General features: G+C 35.9%; 2 protein-coding genes across 7 annotated transcripts in view; one reads left to right on the top strand and one right to left on the bottom strand.

Moving 5' to 3' along the window:
- LOC107705444 (mitogen-activated protein kinase kinase kinase kinase 5-like) overlaps window positions 1-10,639 on the bottom strand; it is a 50,187-nt gene extending 39,548 nt beyond the window's left edge. For 5 of the 6 annotated variants that reach the window (XM_016508748.1, XM_016508747.1, XM_016508746.1 and 2 more), the window contains exons 1-3: window positions 10,468-10,638; window positions 9,235-9,416; window positions 5,672-5,729 (exon numbers count right to left, since the gene is read on the bottom strand). In XM_016508748.1, coding sequence (XP_016364234.1) covers window positions 5,672-5,729; window positions 9,235-9,342 — 166 coding nt within the window. In that variant the 5' untranslated portion in view covers window positions 9,343-9,416; window positions 10,468-10,638. Of the gene's footprint in view, window positions 1-5,671; window positions 5,730-9,234; window positions 9,417-10,467 lie in introns of all 6 variants that reach the window. The other variant, XM_016508745.1, reaches the window with a different exon arrangement.
- Window positions 10,640-11,602: 963 nt separating this feature from the next.
- LOC107705445 (atlastin-1-like) lies at window positions 11,603-20,274 on the top strand. Its single transcript, XM_016508749.1, has 14 exons — window positions 11,603-11,774; window positions 14,589-14,839; window positions 14,967-15,101; window positions 15,787-15,891; window positions 15,985-16,035; window positions 16,455-16,511; window positions 16,653-16,745; window positions 16,833-16,971; window positions 17,088-17,215; window positions 18,067-18,123; window positions 18,238-18,309; window positions 18,387-18,818; window positions 19,625-19,639; window positions 19,772-20,274. Exons 1-14 carry the CDS (start codon window positions 11,741-11,743, stop codon window positions 19,880-19,882), a joined length of 1,680 nt encoding a protein of 559 aa, XP_016364235.1. The 5' UTR covers window positions 11,603-11,740; the 3' UTR covers window positions 19,883-20,274.
- The last annotated feature ends 287 nt before the right edge of the window (window positions 20,275-20,561 follow it).

The raw sequence follows: 20,561 nt of genomic DNA on the forward strand, positions 1-20,561 counted from the left end.
ATGGGGGGGGCTAACCATTGGTGTAACAATGTGAAACATTTGGGTACAAATTTAAAACTAGATAAATGACTTACATGAGGAAGCTTCACTTATCTTGAGGCATTCATATGCAACTATAACGTCACTTATCAGACCTCTTTAAATTTTCTCTCAAAACATTATCGGATTTTAGACAGAAACGTGTATTGGCTATCTAATATATTGGAATTTGTGTAAAAGAGATCAAAGAAAGGCTGCAAGAATAGCCCACAAAATGCTTTGGGAAACACATGATCTAAACCTATTAGCCAGCTGTTTGTGATAAATATAGAACTGAAAGTATCAGCAATGAATCCCAAATTAAAAGTCCACCACAGGGGAAAACATTATTTAATCTTATTCACAATTAATGACTTAATTATAAATAGTCATGCTCGGCATATTTTATAATTGGGATTCATATATAACATTTCCACAAACCAAACTATGACAAAAACCACCCATCCACTCTCAACAGTGGAATGAGAGCCCAGAATTCCACAGTAAAAAATGCTCTCGACAGACGTCCCACTGGTTAGAAACAGTTGCTACGCTCCGATTGGATCGTTTCTAGGGGGTGGAGTGTTAAAAAGCCAATGAACAAACAAAGAAATCTGTTCTCTACATCAACAAGTGTGTCTCAGCTCAATCGAAGTTGTTTTGTGTCGAAGTTTCTTTCCTGCAGCAGGGTAAGAGTGTGGCTAGTGCAACAAAAGTTGTGAATACAGTCAGCTTTTCAGTTCTCCACGAGATACCGTTGGTGGTCACGCGCAACTCTGCACAAACACACACAGATACACACAAAAACTGCAGCTGATGGGCTGCTTTTAAAGACGACTGCCAAACATACAAGAATGAGTCAGCTTTCTAAAAAGGCAAACGCACACAAGAGCTCACACCTGCTTTCCAGGTGGATATCACATTCTGCCTGTTTTTCAAGCACACTTGGTCCAGATGTTCCTCTGGTGCCTCCCTTCTCAACCTCAGATGACTGATTTCACAAGACACTGAATCACTAACAGAAAAAGCAAATGACACAACCAACTGAAGGAATCTGATAACTAATCAACAGCATCATGTGATCTGACAAAACAAATGCACACACGTCATTGAGTTCACTATAAAAGGTCAATCAGCCTCTATTGGGACAGATGTGTTGGAGATTGTTACATTAGAATTCAAGCAATCAGAAAGCATCAGAAAGAATACTTGTGTAATTCATTCTCTACAAAGTCTTCTCAATCCAAACCAGTCACTCTGTGGGAAAAATAGTGAACTGATTGTTAAGTTTAGTAATAAGGGATGCCAAAGATTGAACATTTCTTCAGCAAACGCCTAAGCAAAATGCCAGGGGGTTGAGGCAAATTTGTAGGTGAATTCACTTTTCTCCCTATATGACTGTGCCTTCATATCCTGTTTTGTGGTTTTATACAAGATGCGAAACACTTAAAACGTCTCAAAAAGGGGTGTTCAAACCTGTTCCTGGAGGGCCACTGCCCTGCAGTGTTTAGCTCCAATCCTAATTAAACACACCTGAACCAGCTAATCAAGGTCTTCAGACGGTTGTGGCTAGAAGGGATACAGCTATGGCCAGAAACAAACAATAAATGACATTTTCTATCTATTAGATTGTGTTTTATTAACATCTACACCTACCCCAACCCTAAACCTACCCCTTACAATAATGCAAATACAGTAATTATTGTTGTTCAGCGTGACGAAAATTACACTATATTGATGTGTGCTTGCCCAGTAGCTGCAGCTGTATCCCTTCTAGCCTTAACCTCTACAGACAGACTAGAAACTGGCAGGCAAGTGTGTTGGGAGCTGGTTGAAGCTAAACTCTGCAGGACGCTGGCCCTCCAGGAGCAGGATTGGACACCTCTGGTCTCAAAAATGTGACCCAACTCATTCGTGCAGTATGGAGAAAACACAATTATTTGACAGTACAGTGCTCCCAACTAAAAAACGCACATCTTTGAAGCTCTATGGGAAGTGAAACTTTTTATTTTTTACCTAGTACGAGTATACTAGAGATGTTTAAATCTACATTTTCATTATCGACTAGTCAGCATATTATTTTAAAATCAAGTGGGTCCTGTATAATAAATCTGTGTCATGTCCACCAGTCCCTTCAATAAAGTGACAAGCAGATATTAAACTATTTGGCTGTAAATGTTTGTTGCACAAAACTATCAAAGTATTCACTAAAGTGTGGCACAAAACTACTATGCTAAAACACTTTTCAGAGAAGTTGCAACTTTCAATTATGAGAATCTCTTTTCCATTGTAAAGCACTACAACATTTTTAGGGGACAAATCTAAATTTGATAGTGATTTAAAATGATTTTAAAATAAATAATAAAATAAATGAACAAACAAATAGGGTGGCACAATTTGACTAATCATAATAAATTATGGTTATTATTATTAGCAAATATTAAAATATTAAACTAAACAAGAAATATTACTATTGTAAAACTTCACTATGGAATAAAAAAGACTACTCAAGAAAAACAGTATAACAATAATAATAAATCATATAGTACAACTGTAAAATTACAATACAATTGTCTGTCTTCATTTTTTTTTTTAAATCAAGCTTTTATTTTGTCAGAAAACTGCCAAAATTGATGATTGTAATTTCCAAATGCATGTTATAAGCACCCCAAACCTGAAGCACATGCAGAGATTAATTTGTGTGGAGCAGCAATTACTGTGAATCCAACCGCTCTGAGACACTGAAAACACCAGATTATGAGCTGCTCACATGAAAATGAACATAGTGCCGCACTTCACTCTAAAGAATGCAGCGCATATATTTACATATAACCTCTGCAATCTGATAATCACACAAAGCCATATCGTTATTTCGGTTTTATTTCGATTAATTGTGCAGCTTTATAGCTGATCATCCTATATTAATAAATACATTTTAACATAAGCACCCAATATATATGACTGAATTAAAATATTCTGACCTTAAAGGTTAGACCACTTTACTAAGTGCTTCCAATGACAATGTTTGTTTCTTTTGATCTGGCTCTTAATGATTTAAGTCATCTCTTGGGATACTTGAAGTCAAACAAAGCCATGAGAGCATGAGAACGGAACAGCTTTTACACAAGGGGGAAAACTGACAGTTTTGTCCATAATTCAAGGAGTTCCAACTTTAAACGCTATAATTTGCAAATACATTATATTAATTATAGGAATGCACCGAATGTTTGGCAACCGAAATTATTCGGTTAAGCGAAAAGGCTGAATAATATGTACCGAAGAATGACATGACGCGATCAAATAGAGGCATGCACTAATGCAGCAAACATGAAGGCAGTGTGAAAGTATTTAAAACTATCAGAGAAAGACGCAGAAATCATTACAAGCACGAAGCACCGACCGCGAGAGACCATTTAGTGCTGCATCACATGTCTCCGATGAGAAGAAGAGGTGGCTGATGCTGGAGGTTAGGCTACTGTATGATGATTGAAATCGCCAAACAGATATCTGGGTGTGTACACACTTAGTTAATTATTTGCTCTGTATTTCACGTTGTCGTTTCCTCTACAGGGTCACACGGTTCACTAATAATTAAAAGGGTCATTTCAAATATGAATTTATGGCCAACGGAATACGTGCTGTTCAGCATGAAGAGTCAAACAAAACTATCAATGACTGTAGTACTTTAAGGGTGACGGGTCTTTACACAAATTCCCTCTGCTAGCAGGGATTTTCTTCATTGACTAATCATTGAGCTAAGTCAATACCCCATAAAACATGCACTTGATAACAAACCTATTAGCCACAGCTTGTGTTTCAGTCTGATATGTCATCTGATATGACAGTGAGGCCAGGTAAAGCTAACAGATGACCCAAAAAAACATTGATAAAACAAGTCTAGTATGCAAATCATACTGTACTTAAAAATGCTCTAAGAATTATAAGTGTGTGCATATATATGCATATATGTATATATGAATGAATAAATAATATATTTAAAATATATTTGTTATATGTTATTGTACATAATGTATAGTATAATAAAGTACCAAAAAAGTATTATGCATTTAACATTTTAACATACTTAAATTTAAAAAGGTGCAGTCTAATTGAAAAAAACAACAATGTAATGTACTTTGCTAAAATGTATACTATTACTTAGATTGCGCACTAAAACAAAAATTTAACAAATAGCACTTTAAGCTTAAGATAAGTTTTGTTCTTTAGGCCATCAGTAATCAGCCGTGTAGCTGTACTGAGCTGTAACCAAATATTATATAAACAGTAGGGATGCACCGAATGTTCGGCAACTGAAATTATTCGGCCAAAAATAGCAAAGAAATCTCTTTCGGTGTTCGGCCGAATAAGCGAAAAGTCAGAATAATATGTACCGAAGAATGACGTGACGTGATCAAATAGAGGCATGCACTAATACAGCAAACATGACGGCAGTGTGAAAGTATTTAAAACTATCAGAGAAAGACGCAGAAATCATTACAAGCACGAAGCACCGACAGCGAGAGACCATTTAGTGCTGCATCACATGTCTCCGATGAGAAGAAGAGGTGGCTGATGCTGGAGGTTAGGCTACTGTATGATGATTGAAATCGCGAAATAACCTCAAACGAATAGTAAGTAAACTGCAGAATTAGGGTTGGGTATCGAGAACCGGTTCCAAATTTCCAACAATCGGGTATTCGATAAGACATGTGCATTTCAATTCCGCTCAACGATTCCCCCGTTCGCATTTTAATGTGATTTTAAACTATTTAAGTGCAGGAAGGGAAAGAACTTGCACACTGTTTGCGTAATTTGTTTACTTGTCTTTAACAACTTAATGTTTGAAATTTATATTAGTCTAGTTGTTTTTTTCTGTGGTATTTTTTTTTTATAAAACCATAGACATAAAACAGAATAAATACGTTTGACCTACAACAGCTCTATTAATACATTTATTATAAATCAATCAGATCAAATTGGGATCTGTAATATATTCTAATGTTTTAAAAGAATTATCTTCTGCTCAGCAAGGCTGCCTTTATTTGTACAGTAAAAAATACATGCCTGATTCAAGTCTCAAAAATGGCCAAAAAATATTATTTTACTAACTTATTAATTTTAAGTTAAATTGTGCTTTGTTGGTATAGGCTAATGTCTGATAGAATGTTAAAAAAATGTTCAGTGTTAAGTAAATATTTTTTTAATTGTTGTTTTGTAATAGATTTTTTTTTTTTGAAAAGCAGGACAAAACAGTAAAAAGCACATTTTGGCTATTTAATTTATGCAATGGTGAAAAAAAAAAGGCAAAATAGGCCTAAATGGGGGGAAAATGTGAAAAACTGTGTTCGGTATTCGGCCCAGTGTTTCATTTTGTTCGGCTTCGGCTTCGGCCAAGAATTTTCATTTCGGTGCATCCCTAATTAATTATGAACAAACTGCAACTGGACATGTGTGTGAGCTACAACCAAAGACCATTTCCAAGCAAGGAAAAACCCTGCATAACTCTTCACATTCATGTACATCAACCTAAACAAACAATTAATTTCTCCTTTCATTCTCCACTGGTGAAAACAAAACAGGATGTGTCAAATGAGCTACACCACAGACTTTACACCACACCTCCTCAAGCTCAACAGAATGGCTTCATACTCACCGGGCTCAAGTTTGATGATCTTCACTGCTGCAAGCTCTCCAGTAGAGATGTTACGAGCCTGCAGAATACAAACACAAGGAGGGAAGAGTGATTTAAAAAGGAGAGAGCGAGAATAGTTTCCGATCAAAACACTGGAATGTGAGCGTGTAAGTGAGAGCCGTGTCTCTGATGGAAACAGTCTCATCGTTTCCAAATGGAAGTAGGACGACAGCCATTAAAACACATAAGCACACACAGAAAAGAGTCTTGTGGGCTGTCCTGGATGAAATGTCTATTTAATACCTCTATTTTAGACAACTAGCTTGAAGGTTTGCACACTTTTTTTGCTAGTGAATTTTCTTGCCATTTCCATGAATGTTTTATTATTAATGGATATGGATTTTTTAATTAACTTTACATAGACTCACAAAGAGAAATTTCAAATTCACCATACAAACATCTATGACATTTATAAGATTTTATGCATTTCCCAGACATTCTCAGGATTTCTGTGACTTTGTGAACTCTGCAGCTTGCCATATAACCTGCAGGTGTTATTTAGCAGTTCATAAAAAGTGTTTATCATAAGACTGAGCCAGATAAACAGGCCAGTATGATTGTGTGTGAATGTGTGAGACAACATGAGTTGCAAGACACATCCACATCTGAGTTAGAAAAACAAGTGTTTGGAAGGAAGTTACATGTGGCCTGAGCCTCAGTGAGAAAAACACAGCACACCACATGTACCACCAATTCAGTTAATGCCATCCAACCCTCTACATTGTGAGTAAATCACTCGCATATGCGACTAAATCTTCACTCTGGCGACTAAATGATGTCTAATATTAGCCAATTGCTAATAAATTCTCAGATTTTACTCGCCAGTGTATGAGTTGGAGGCTAGCGATTCAATTGCCAAGGTGTTCGTAGAGGGCTGCCATCCATCGATAACACACAACAAAGTAAATCGGTATGACTGCTTTGTACTATCTTTACTGTATGGTAAAACACACAGTAGCAGCACCATGAAAGCTATCAGTTATCTGAACCAGGTAACTACATTTTATTACCAAGCAGGCGAGATTATGCTGACCATAGCCCTATATCCTTATGAATACAGTTAACTAATCTTAATACAATTTTAAACTATATTCTGTAACCCATTATGCTTTAGAATACAATTCTTAAACTAGATTGAGACCAGTAAACCAGCCCAATTTGATCTGTGGCTGAGCAATATACTGAATATTCACAATATATCTGCAATGGTTTTGCTGCTTTAAACTTTCTTTTTCGATAAATTAATTCAAAGATACAATTTTTCATCATTAAAAAAAATGCTTGCTGCTGTAAAAATTGCTGTTTATTGTTCTATTTAGGGCTCTTTGAAATGTTATATTTTTCTCTAAATTCTGTTTTGTTTTTCCCCAAATTCTATGTTTCTGTGGTTACGTTAAATTTGAATAAAAGAAAAACAGTCAAATGAAAAAGAGTCTTTAACAATTTAATATATTATTAAAATTTAAACAATATTGGTGCAAATAAATTTTCCTAAATAAGCAAAAAGTAGTGTAGAAAACATGTCTTTGGTATTTTTACTGCATTTTTTATTTACTACATTTTAACATTTAGAGTAAAATTAGCTGATTTGGCTCAGCTGTTTAAAAAACATAAAAATGTTAAGTTGTTTAAAAACAAACACATAATGATTTATTAGATATAATACAAATCCTAAATATAGTAAAAACAGTTATAATTGAGATATAATGGTTTTAGGTTAGCATCCAGCCTTACAGTAAACAATAACCTTAGGATCCTAATGTAATCGGACGGATCAATGCTGAACCCTCAGATCATCCACATAACCAGCAGCCACACCCAGCCAGGAAGTGTGTCCAGTGAACAATAACAGAAGCAGTGAATGTAATACGCAGACCTGCACACACACACACACACACACACACACACACACTCACTACTGCACTCTGCTGAATGAATGGAAACTACAACATTCACCAGATTTCCAAGCACTTCCAGACCGCCGGCTACATCCAAATTCCTGGGGGACAATGTGTGTGTTTAGTCTCCAAATAAACAAATTAAACACTCATGTCGCACTCAGACTCAGCCAAATGCAAGTTAATAAATCTTTGATCAAAGTTTCCATGAGATCAAGTATATGATTTTTTTTATTGAATCTCTTGAGCATAATTCAGAATGAGAACTCACAGACCCCACATGCCCTTTTCATTTTCAAATATTTATTTCTACTGCATTTCTCAGCAAACACTTATGAGCAAAACTCCCGAAGATTAATTCAGTTTTTAGCCAGAATAAACCACAGAATAGATTTTAACATTTTCTGAAGAGTTGTGTGTGCATGTGTAAAAAACATGTGAGTAGTGAGTGGTTGCTAGGGTATTTCTATGCGGTTGCTAAGATGTTCTTGGTGATTTGGGTCATCCGTCAGGTGAAAAATCATATGTAGGATCACACACACATTATCTCAAGCACGATTTGAGGTTTCATATATGAATATGACTATAGCACAAACTAGGGATGCACCGATACCACTTTTTCCAGTACTCGCCCGATACCGATACTTTTATTTTTGGTACTTGCCGATACCGAGTACCGATACCAATATTTTTATTGCATTTGTACATTTTTTTAATATTGCGTACAGAAACCAAAAGAGTATGTATAATGTTAGTTGGTTAACTTCATTTATCAAAACGGTGCTGGACAAGATATATGCTGAACTTTAATATTAAGGATTATTCGTTTGTTCAAATCTATTAATCAAGTATGAGTATGAATAACAATAATAATAATAGTGATGCTTGCCACTAACTGCATCACCTAATATTTCATTTCCTAATGGTTTCTATTAGTTTTTTTTTTAACCATAAAAGACACTATATAAAACCTCACAAGAGTGTTCGCTAGGTCTATTTACATAATAAAGTTCAAACCAAACGGTTCTTTTCACGGAAACAACCAACCACATATGACATTAATACACTGAAAAGTTATTTTTCTCAGGAGCTGCTACTGAAACATTTTCTGACCTTATATGGCCTTTTTCTCTTGAGGGATTTGGAAAGGCAGTAAATGAACACATGCCGGGATAACACAGGGTCAGGAATGAGTCTCTTTAGATTCAGAGCTTTAATCTATGCAGGAAATATTCCACGTGTGCAGTGACAGTGCAAAAGCCAAACATTTCATGAATATGACTTTGCCACACTTTAAAAGCTTTTGGCTTCCTAAACAGCTAAAAAATAACAATATTAATAACTAAATAAATACATTATTATTTTTTCTTGCTACTGCTCATATCAGTAGCCCTCTCCGTATCAAATGGCAACCGAAGTGCCTAAGACTGATGACTCCAGGTAAAAATTCTGACCCAACACGGAAACACTACAACCACATAATCATATTAACAAACTGTTACTGGCTTAAATTGAAGCCAAATATCAACTGCACACATAGATGTATGTATATACATACATACATATATTACTGTTTGCTATATAATAGAGTTGTCTCTTGAATCCCAGGTATAATGGGTCCAGTACCTTATACACATCTCCATAGGTCCCGCTGCCAACTCTCTGGATCAGCTCAAAGTCGTGCTGCGGGTTTCTGCGCTGAATCTCCCCTCCGGACCGGCCCAGCAGATCCATGCTGTCGGACTGGAGGATTTACTACTTTAATGACCCAGATTCAGTTTTACAACAGACCTGCAGTCCACATCCCCCTGAAAAATAACAGAAACCAGAACAACATGAGATTAATAACAGCACACCTAAGCTTAGACAGACAGACAGACACAGACAAAATAGACAGATAGATAAGATAGTAGGGCTGGACAATAATTCAATATCAATATGTATCGCGATATAATTTTTTTCAATAACGGTGATATGATTTTTAAACACATTTCCGATATTTCGATATACATTACCAGTTTCTTTATAATGAAAAAGTGAAGGCATTTATAATGTTACAAAAGATTTCTATTTCAGATAAAGAATGTTCATATCGATATCGGAATTATATCGTATCGACCGAAATTAAGAAATATATCGTGATATCAATTTTGGCCATATTGTCCAGCCCTATAAGATAGATAGATAGATAGATACGTAAACCGTTAGACAGACAGACAGAGATAGATAGATAGATAGATAGATAGATAGATAGATAGATAGATTATAACTTTAAGCCTTTTTATAAAGACAACAAAAACATCTGTTAGCAAACTATACCTGCTTTTAATAGCGTAATTGGTGCAGATGTTTATACATTTTAAAAGTATTTATTTTTAAATACAATATAGGAGATTTTAAGCAGTACATTAAGTTATTTGGACACGTCAAAATTATTGACGGGTGTCAGGAAGTGTTAACTGTCCAAAACAGGTGGTTTGTTTTAAAAGTTCCCCCTCATGGTGAGAAAGACAGTTTAACTTTTTTTTATGTTTCAGTAATTAAATTTTTTTGTCTGAATCTCCGCGTATGAAGCTAACTCAGCTAACTTCTGCTAACTAATCTCACATAATCACTTCAGCTTGAAACTTCATTTTTAAAGACCAAATATAAACATACAAATATGTTCATAAAGCATAATCCAGATTTTACAGTTATATAGTTGCATTTAGCTGGTGAGCGTTTTAAGAGCCTTTCGCTCTAAGTGACAGTAACGTTAAAGTTCAACTGAAGCTAAAGTTAATGCTAATGCTATAAACAGCGTCAAACTACAACGCCAAAGAAATCACTTCAACTCAGAAACTTTGATGTAAACTTCACCATTTGAGCGATTAATCGTTGTCCTTGGAACTCATGAAGATTTAAAGTTTTCCTAACTGTTCATCCGAAGTTCATTTTGCGTCGAAATAACCATCCAAACAGGAACAGAGAGAAGAGCAAACTAACTTCAACTGAAGCCAGATCACTAGACCTCACACACAGACAGACACACACTCAAAACCGCGCACGCACAGACACACACACACACACACAGAGAGAGAGAGAGAGAGAGAGAGAGAGAGAAAAGCAAACATACTATATAAAAGCAAACAAAATGTTAAAGCATTACACAATATCTCTTTCACTTTAATTCACTCACTGTTAATTTCACTGTGCATTATTTGAGCATGGTACCATTAAGGACATAGTAGTAGGCTAGCTGGTGAGACAATGGTTACAGTCAATAGTTATAGTGAAAAATAAATAATTAAAACAATATATAAAACAATTAACTGGTGTTATTTATATTTGGTGTCTTCATTTGTAAGATTTCTTTTTCTTGTTTTAAATGATGTCATAACTATTGCTTATGATTTATAGTGCATGAAATCTAAACAAACTAGACAAAACATGTCTTTCAGTAAAAGACGGCTTATTATGGTCTTTCATTCTTGAACTCTTCTTTATTTTTATTTTTATTTTTTCTTTATTTTCTTTTTAGTGTACGCGTAGCGCCATCTAACGGATATTCTCAGATCCACCTAGCGAGGCTTATGAATATTACAATTTCTAATGATTATTGGGTGAACGTCATGTTTTACAGTTATTTGCAAATTCGCCGTCAGAGTGAGGACAGAGAGATACAATAAAGAGAAGAGACTGTACAGTAAATTAATAATAAAGTAGTGTTATAAATATAAAAAGTGTATTTTTTTATGTGTAAACGGCAAATATTGTTAAATCTATTATTCTAAGGGATTTCAGTGCTGACAGGTCTAGATATAATCCTAAATAATGACGCACTGATATCAGCAAAAATACTGAATTGAAATAATATGAGAGCTATAATTTAGACCAACCGTTCCTGGCCAATTAGAGACAGCGTCAGGGTCTCTAAGCCCCGCCCATTACAGTTAAGTTATTACATTATTATAGATGTTTACCAGCCGAGCGTCCCACAGCGCCACTAGGCGGTCCAATGGTGCGCTGCACAATTGTGTCCGATGAGAATGAGCCTCCATCACTGGCAGCTGATTTCCAGCATCGCATTCGTCTCATGATCGCTGTTTAGAACCGAACCGACCAGAATACTGAACAAAACACCCTGTGAGACATGGCACGAGACAAAAAGGACAGAGACAGCTGGGGTAAGTCCATTTTTAATACAACGTGAGACAGCCTATGAGACGGGTTATTGTGCGATTCTGTAAATTATGAGGATGCTGCTACATAGACACTCTGTCTGTATGTTCAGGAACACACACAACTAAACACAAACAAAAACAATGCTCTTCCCCTGTCCAAATCAGCTGATTTTGTCCGGACCACAGCCCTGTTCCGCCCTGTATCTGTGCGTGTGTTCGTGATGACAGCTCTTTTTTTTTTACTGCTGTAACATCTATATTGAAAAGCAATGTGATATTTGCAGTATTGTGATGTCTGTGGGAACACAAATTCGTGCTCGTTTGTATAATGCACCCACCCATTTCTTACACATCCCAGTCAATAATATGCTTTATTTTTAATACTACTTCCTTGTGTTATTGATACTGATGTTTCAGGCTAATTTATTAGATCACACGTCACTGTTGTTCTACATTGCAGTGGTTAAAATCAGAAGTGATTTGACTGTGTGTGAAGTGATGTGCATTGATGCCAGTGGCCCACATAAGCAGAGCTCTGTACATCTGCTACAGGCCTGTATGGAGATGCTGGTTTATATAATATACATGGTAGCCTTATGGAATGCTTGCTGCTCTAACCAGGCCTGACCAGGTGAATATGACATGATAGAGAGCAAGAGAGAGAGAACAAGAGAGCTCTACAAGCTAATTTGAATGTAAATAATTTACAGTGTTGGGACAGTATTGGTATCGCTTTGGTGCTAACCAATGGCAGAAGTGTAAACACAATGCTGTGAACAGCTTCATCACATCCTTATAATTTGACTTGGGCCCACTAAGGTCCTTTTAGCCCTATATCCTTTATCAATATCCATTACTGTTCAGTTGCATTTAAGAAATGCTTGACAAATGCATTAATTAGAGGGCAGGTCCTCCAGAGCAACCTGCTGTTTTACTAGTTCACATACTCATATAATGCTTAAAAACACATTAACCATTAGGGTAGCAGCTGGTATAATGCTTGACAACCAGTTTTGTTGTTACATTAGGTCTGAGATGTACTTCAGGACCTCTTAAAGGGTTAGTTCACCCAAAAATGAAAATTCTGTCATTAATTACTCACCCTCGTGTCGTTTCAAACCCGTAAGACCTTCATTCATCTTCGAAACACAAATTCAGATATTTTTGATGGAATCTGAGAGCTGTCCAGAAAGTCCAGAAACGTAGCAAGGAGATCGGTAAAATAATCCATGTGACATCAGTGGTTCAACCGCAGTTATACGAAGCTACGAGAATACTCTTTGTGCGCAAAAGAAGAAAAAAAAACGACTTTATTCAACAATTCGTCTCCTCCGCATCACCTTGGTGCCATTTTGGAGAATATCCGCTGGACGTAAACAACGTATGCTGTTCTGTGTCAGCTGCGTCACACAGATACGCGGTTTTCGTTCACATCAAATCACAACAACGTAGGAAACAGATCCGGTGTGACGCAGCTAACACAGAACAGCATACGTTGTTTACGGTCAGTGGATATTCTCCAAAATGGCACCAGGGTGATGTGGAGGAGACGAATTGTTGAATAAAGAATATAATATGAATAAAGAATATAATTGCGGTTGAACCACTGATGTCACATGGATTATTTTACAGATCTCCTTGCTACGTTTCTGGACTTGGGAACATTTCAGTTGCGTTGCTGTCTATGCAGGGTCAGACAGCTCTCAGATTCCATCAAAAATATCTGAATTTGTGTTCCAAAGATGAACGAAGGTCTCACGGGTTTGAAACGACATGAAGGTGAGTAATTAATGACAGAATTTTAATTTTTGGGTGAGCTAACCCTTTAACCAATAAAACATCTCTATGAGCCACATCACACTAGCCTTGATGACAAAGGCCAAGATCATCACTAAAGCTCCATTAGGACTGTCTGCTGCATTAAGCTTTACTAAACCATGACTCCACAATTTGCCCCAGGAGAATGTTAGATTGAGAAAATAAATATTTTTTTATGTTGAGTCATTGCAACTGAAATGCTCTTCCATAACATTTGTCTTATGATCACTCGTCTCTGATTTCGATTTAGGCCTAATTTGATATCAAATAGATGATTATCTAAAGCATAATGTGGAATAATGCTCCATTAATTCACACACACACCCCAGCAGAATTATTACTGTTAACTAAACCTAACTATTAAAAACATGTTAATTAAATTTGTTTTTTTAATGTTTTTTTTTTATTTGTTAATTTAAAAAGCTGAAATTATATATATATACTGTATATATGTATATAAAATGTAAGTCAGGTCAAACATATTAAGTTGAAGCACTAAAATTACTAATTGTAAAATAAAAACCGAATTGGAAGTAAAACTAAAATTTAAATAAACATGAATTAAACCTAAATAGTAATATGTAATAATAATAATAATAAAATGACAAAGGCACATATTAAAATGACCAAAATTAAATTAATATTAAAATGAAAATATTTGTATGAAAAAAATATAAAAAGAAAAGCAAATTTGAAATATTAATATAAAATATTATATAAAAACTAATACTAAAATAACACTGCACCACACAGTGTACTAACAAACAGACTTTCACTTTTTTTTTTAGTAATTTGATATAGAGGTATCAGTACAACCCATAAATTATAATCCATATAGAGCACTGCATTGAAAAGCAGCAGCTTTAAGAGCATTAACAGTACATGACGTCTCTGTCGGTTGCGGTTTGCTTACATTGCCGGATGTCTATGGTTACCAGTTACCATTTTGACAGTCGCTGCAATAGCAGGACTAACATATTTAAATGTGGTTGTGCTCAGGATCTTTCGTGGATAAGAACGTGTATGACTGGAGCTCAGAGGAGGAGGAGACAGACGGACGGGCGCGTCCGGTGCAGGTGCTGGTGGTGAAAGATGACCACACGTTTGAGCTGGACGAGGCAGCGCTCAGTAAGATCCTGCTGGCTGAAGAGGTCAGAGACAGAGAGGTGGTGGCCATCTCTGTGGCAGGAGCCTTCCGCAAGGGCAAATCCTTCCTCATGGACTTCATGCTGCGTTACATGTACAGCCAGGTGTGATTGGCTTTAATTCATAGTCTAAAGTAGAAAAACATGTACAATTGCTCTCAGACTAGTTCCAAATCACAATCATCTTCTTTTTGAAGTTTGTGTAATCTGTAATATGTGTGTCTGCATTCAGGCCAGTGATAAGTGGCTGGGGGACGCCGATGAACCGCTGATGGGATTCTCATGGAGAGGAGGCTCAGAGCGGGAGACCACTGGCATTCAGATCTGGAGTGAAGTCTTCCTGGTGGACAAACCAGATGGTAGCAAGGTAAGAACCAAACCTACCTAAAAATACCTACCTACAGTACACTACTGTTCGTAAGTTTGTATGTTTTTGAAAGAAGTCTCACCAAGGAAAGATGGTCAACATGGCTGCATTTATTTAATCAAAATATGAAAAATAATAATAAATAAAGTGACTTACAATTAAAAATAAGTGTTTTCTATTTTAATATATATTTTTAAATGTAATATTTTAAAATATGTGATGGCAAAACTTAATTTTCAGCAGCCATTACTCCAGTCTTTAGCGTTACATGATCCTTCAGAAATCATTCTAATATGCTGATTTGCTGCTCAAGAAACATTTATTATTATTATCAATACTAAAAACATTAAATATTTTTGTACAAACTATAATAATTTTTTTCAGGATTCTATGATGAATAGAAAGTTCAAAAGAACAGCAATTATTGACTTATAAATCTTTTATTACATTATAAATTATTTTACTGTCACTTTTAATAAAATACATGGATCCTTGTTGAATAATAGTAAACATTCTGACTCTGAACAATAGTGTATACTCATTCTCATGACTTGAGTGAAACTATATTCTAATATATTTGTGTAAGCAGAGTAACTCAGCCCTGTATGTGAAAATGCAACAAAGCTCCACTAAACACCAGCGGACCATTAGTGTGTAGACATGCATTGTGCTGTTTTTCCTGTAGGTGGCAGTGCTGCTAATGGACACACAGGGGACCTTTGACAGCCAGTCCACTCTCCGTGACTCAGCCACTGTATTTGCCCTCAGTACCATGATCAGCTCTATGCAGGTAGTCCACAACTACCCCCCCAAAAAACATGTCTATTCATCATATTTTCAATGAAATTCAGTGGAACCTTGATGTCATCTTTTCTTTTTCAAGGTGTATAACATATCTCAGAATGTTCAGGAAGATGATCTTCAGCATCTGCAGGTATAGAGACACTCATTTTACCACTAGCAATGCTGTTGAACTGTAGTTGTTATCAGAGTTTAATTAGATTCAAATTAATTAAATATTTATTTATAAAACACTATAAAAACACAGAGTATACCAAAACGTGCTGTGTAATTGCAAGAAGATAATAAAAGCAAATAAAACACTAAAAATACATAAATACAATATGGTAATTTCAATTTATGCTTGAAATTAGATAAACCTGACAAGCCTGTAAGCCATATTTTTTTAATGTTAATCAGAAAAGCCACTGGTATGAAATAAATATTTTGAAAGGGCATTTATTTAGAGTGCAGTTTTTTGTTTTTGTACAGTGAAACAGTAAAAATTAATAAGTATAAATTTTTTTATTCGTGTTAAAAAAAAACTGCTTTTGTTTTTGTTGACATTTATAGCTTTTCACTGAATATGGCAGACTGGCCATGGAAGAAACATTCCTTAAACCATTTCAGGTATTTACTGTATTTTAATGTTTCTGCTGACAGCCTTTTTGTAGTTTCATTCTGAAACAGACTGTTCTTCATGAACCTGTCATTATGAAATGCTACTATAAATTAACATCAGTACTCATCTGGTATGTGTTTTTACACAAGTCAATGATCTTTCTGGTGCGGGACTGGAGCTTTCCATATGAATTTCCCTATGGACAGGAAGGAGGAATGAAATTTCTGGAGAAAAGATTAAAGGTCAGGAGGTTAATATATGGCAATATGGAAGGGCTAACATATTAAAAAACTGAAATCATAACCACCACAACGTGTGTTTATATGTAGATCTCAGAGAATCAACATGAGGAGCTGCAGAACGTGAGGAAACACATCCATTCCTGCTTCACCAACATCTCCTGTTTCCTCATGCCACACCCGGGACTCAAGGTGGCCACAAACCCACACTTTGACGGCAGATTGAAGGGTATGTCTACAGATGCACGCTAATCAGTAGATAGCTGAGCTCAAATATGTGGAAGCTATGTTGGCGTCCTTATACTGTGAAGTACAAAAACACCTGTTTCCAATCATGTGTTTCAGAGATCGATCAAGATTTTATCAATAATCTGCAAGTGCTTGTCCCGTGGTTATTACGCCCCAAAAACCTGGACGTGAAAGAGATAAATGGAAGCAAAATCACCTGCCGTGGACTTCTGGAGTACTTCAAGGTAATAGTATTGTTAGAGGTGCATTAGCTACTACTAGGAATGAAATGGGAATTCGCCTACAGGCATTTTATTAAGAATGCAATTTTTTTTAAATAAAAAAAAAATCCATCTGCTGACGTTATTTTCATAAATAGCGGGACAGTATAAGAATTGTATATATAAAAGTATAAATAATTTTTAATTGATATATATATATATATGTATTTACATTTTATTTATATATACTACTTATTTACATATTTATTTATACTTTTATTCAGCAAGAATGCATTAGACTTTTACATTGTTACAAAAAAATTCGATAAAATAAATGCTGTTCTTTTTAACTTTCTATTAATCAAATAATCCTGAAAAACAAAACATGTGACACTGAAGACTGGAGTAATGGCTGCTTAAAATTCAGCTTTGCCATCACAGGAATAAATGACATTTTAAAATATAATCAAATAGAAACAGTTATTTTAAATTGTAATAATATTTCACAGTTTTACTGGTTTTATTTTTGATCAAATAAATGCAGCCTTGGTGAGCAGAAGAGACTTCTTTCCAAAATATTTCTAAAATCTTACAGACTGCAAATGGTTTATATAGAATATACCATAATAAAATGCTATTTTGTAAAGTAGCATTTTAAATTTGAAGTAAATTAATTTCCTAAAGATTACATTTAACATTGTTAGAGGAAATTATAATGCAGAATTATAAATCTAATATCAACTGATATTACAAAATCTACTGCCAGCAACCAATATGGTACCAATCATGCATCCCTAATTTTTTATGCAGTTTACAATTGTTAATTTGATATGTGGTATGCCTTGAGTAAACGGAGCAGCTGTTTATGATTTTAGGCATATATCAAGATTTACCAGGGAGAGGAGCTGCCACATCCAAAATCCATGTTACAGGTATGACCTCTTAACAAACACACTCCACATCCACAGCCTGACATACAGTAAATACACCTAAGAGCTATTAGCATCATACAGTATGACAGTGTTAGGGTGTGTTTGTGTCCACAGGCCACAGCAGAAGCAAATAATCTGGCTGCAGTGGCTGCAGCTAAAGATCTATACAACAGGAAGATGGAGGAGGTGAGTGTAATACTAACAGCTGCTTTCTCGTCGTATTTTGTGTCACTCCTCTTCATCAAATGTGTCTTACGCCTTAGGTGAGCGGAGGAGATCGGCCTTTCCTCGCCCCGAGCGAGCTGCAGACGCGTCACTTGGGCATCCGCGAGGAGGCGTTGACGTTGTTTCGAAGTGTGAAGAAAATGGGTGGGGAGGAGTTCAGCCGGCGATACCTGCTACAGCTGGAGGCGGAGATCGATGAGCTGTTTGTGCAGTACATCAAACACAACGACTCCAAGAACATCTTCCACGCGGCACGAACACCCGCAACGCTGTTCGTGGTGATCTTTGTGATGTATGTGGCCGCAGGGATCACGGGCTTCGTGGGTATTGACATCATCGCAAGCATCTGCAACATGGTGCTGGGCTTCGCGCTCATCACTCTGTGCACCTGGGCGTACATCCGCTACTCAGGAGAATACAGAGAACTGGGCGCCGTCATTGACCAGGTGGCCGGGGCGCTGTGGGATCAGGTAAAACACAACATTTAAGAGGAAATAAAGACTTACTGTACTTTAAAGTACGCATTTAGATATAGTTTATTTATATAAATGTTTTTAATGTTCAGCAGCCATTACTCCAGTCTTAAGTGTCACATGATCCTTCAATAATCATTTGTTGCTTAAGAAAAATTTGATATTAATATCAATATTGAAATCAATTGTGCTGCTTAATATTTTTTGGTAACCCTTTATTTTAAGGTGTCCTTGTTACACGTTACATGTACCTGCTATTATAATAACAATTAATTATGCATAATTACATGCAAGTAACCCTAAACAATGTATGTGTGTATATATATATATATGAATATTTTGTATTTACTGTATTTAAATATATTTACTGTCACTTTTTAATTTCAATGCGTCATTGCAAAGTAAAAGTATTCATTTCTTCAATAAAAAACTTAACGACTCCAAACTTTTCAATGGTAGTGTATATACACATAATAATAATAATAATAAATAATAAACTAAAATATATTTTTTCAAAGTAAATTAATATAAAAATTATTGAATGTATATATATATATATATATATATCTTTTGATCACCATGTTTTTGTGGATTAAAATGTTCACTTAAAATGTTATATAAATCAGGCGAATAATACATGAACAAACCCCTCTGCACTCTGTGCAAAACTCTTCAAAATATAGATAAAAATAAAACTGTAAAATCTGTAGATAGATAGATAGATAGATAGATAGATAGATGGATAGATCAGGTCACATTTTACTACAGATTGGTTAACTATATTCCTCATTTCTTTGTTTTAGGGAAGCACAAATGAGGTAAGGGGTGTTTACCTGCACACACACCTGAACACACTTACCTATTTAGACATAAACAATTTCACAACATCTTACAAATATGAAGAGACATCTCACATTAACATGTTGTATCTTCCTGTCCATCTCGCTCAGGCTCTGTATAAGCTGTACAGTGTAGCAGCAAACCACAGGCAGTTGTATAATCACGCCTTCCCTGGACACCAGACTGACCAACATCCCGAGCAGGACAAGAAACAAAACTGACCCCACACAGTTCATGCAGACGCACTGTGGACAGTGACAGTGGAGCGTACAGTCAGAGAGAGAAAGAGACACGGGACTGTTCAACGCTACAACAGGAACATATCGCCACAATCACCCACCACAGCAACATCCTGCACCTACAGCTCAGGCCCATGGTCAGACGGTGTGGAGAATCAGACTGAAAAGATTCGGTCTGACTGTGTTGCTTGTGCCTGCGTTAGAAAATCACAGTATTAGTTCTGACAGTTCACCATTTTGCCATCTTCTCACTGTAAATACCGTTTCTCTCTCTGACACTCACATGAAAGCAGTCTGTGCTTATTTTGTAATGGATGTCGTATGTTGAGTTCAGTGCTATTTATAAGGGAATAAACTACTACATGTTTAAAAACCCAAGTTGTAGTCATTGTCATGGGCCAAACGACGTGTTACAGAGATTTTGCCTTCCATCCCATCATGTTTGGGGCATCAACCCTGAAAATACTGCACATTTGCTTCACTCAATGGTCATCATGGTAGAGCTTCTGGGGCGCTATTTGTAGCCAAGTGATTACGGTTCCTGTCTACTGGAGTGGGAAAAGAACATTTGCCAAGTGTGTTTCAATAACAAAAAATCACCAAGAAAATTGGTGATTTATATAGACATTCATAGCATCAAAAATTTAGTTTCATTAGCTCT

This window comes from Sinocyclocheilus rhinocerous, unplaced genomic scaffold, assembly GCF_001515625.1.
Source record: "Sinocyclocheilus rhinocerous isolate Xijiao unplaced genomic scaffold, SAMN03320098_v1.1 scaffold564, whole genome shotgun sequence".
In the NCBI taxonomy this organism is placed as follows: domain Eukaryota; kingdom Metazoa; phylum Chordata; class Actinopteri; order Cypriniformes; family Cyprinidae; genus Sinocyclocheilus; species Sinocyclocheilus rhinocerous.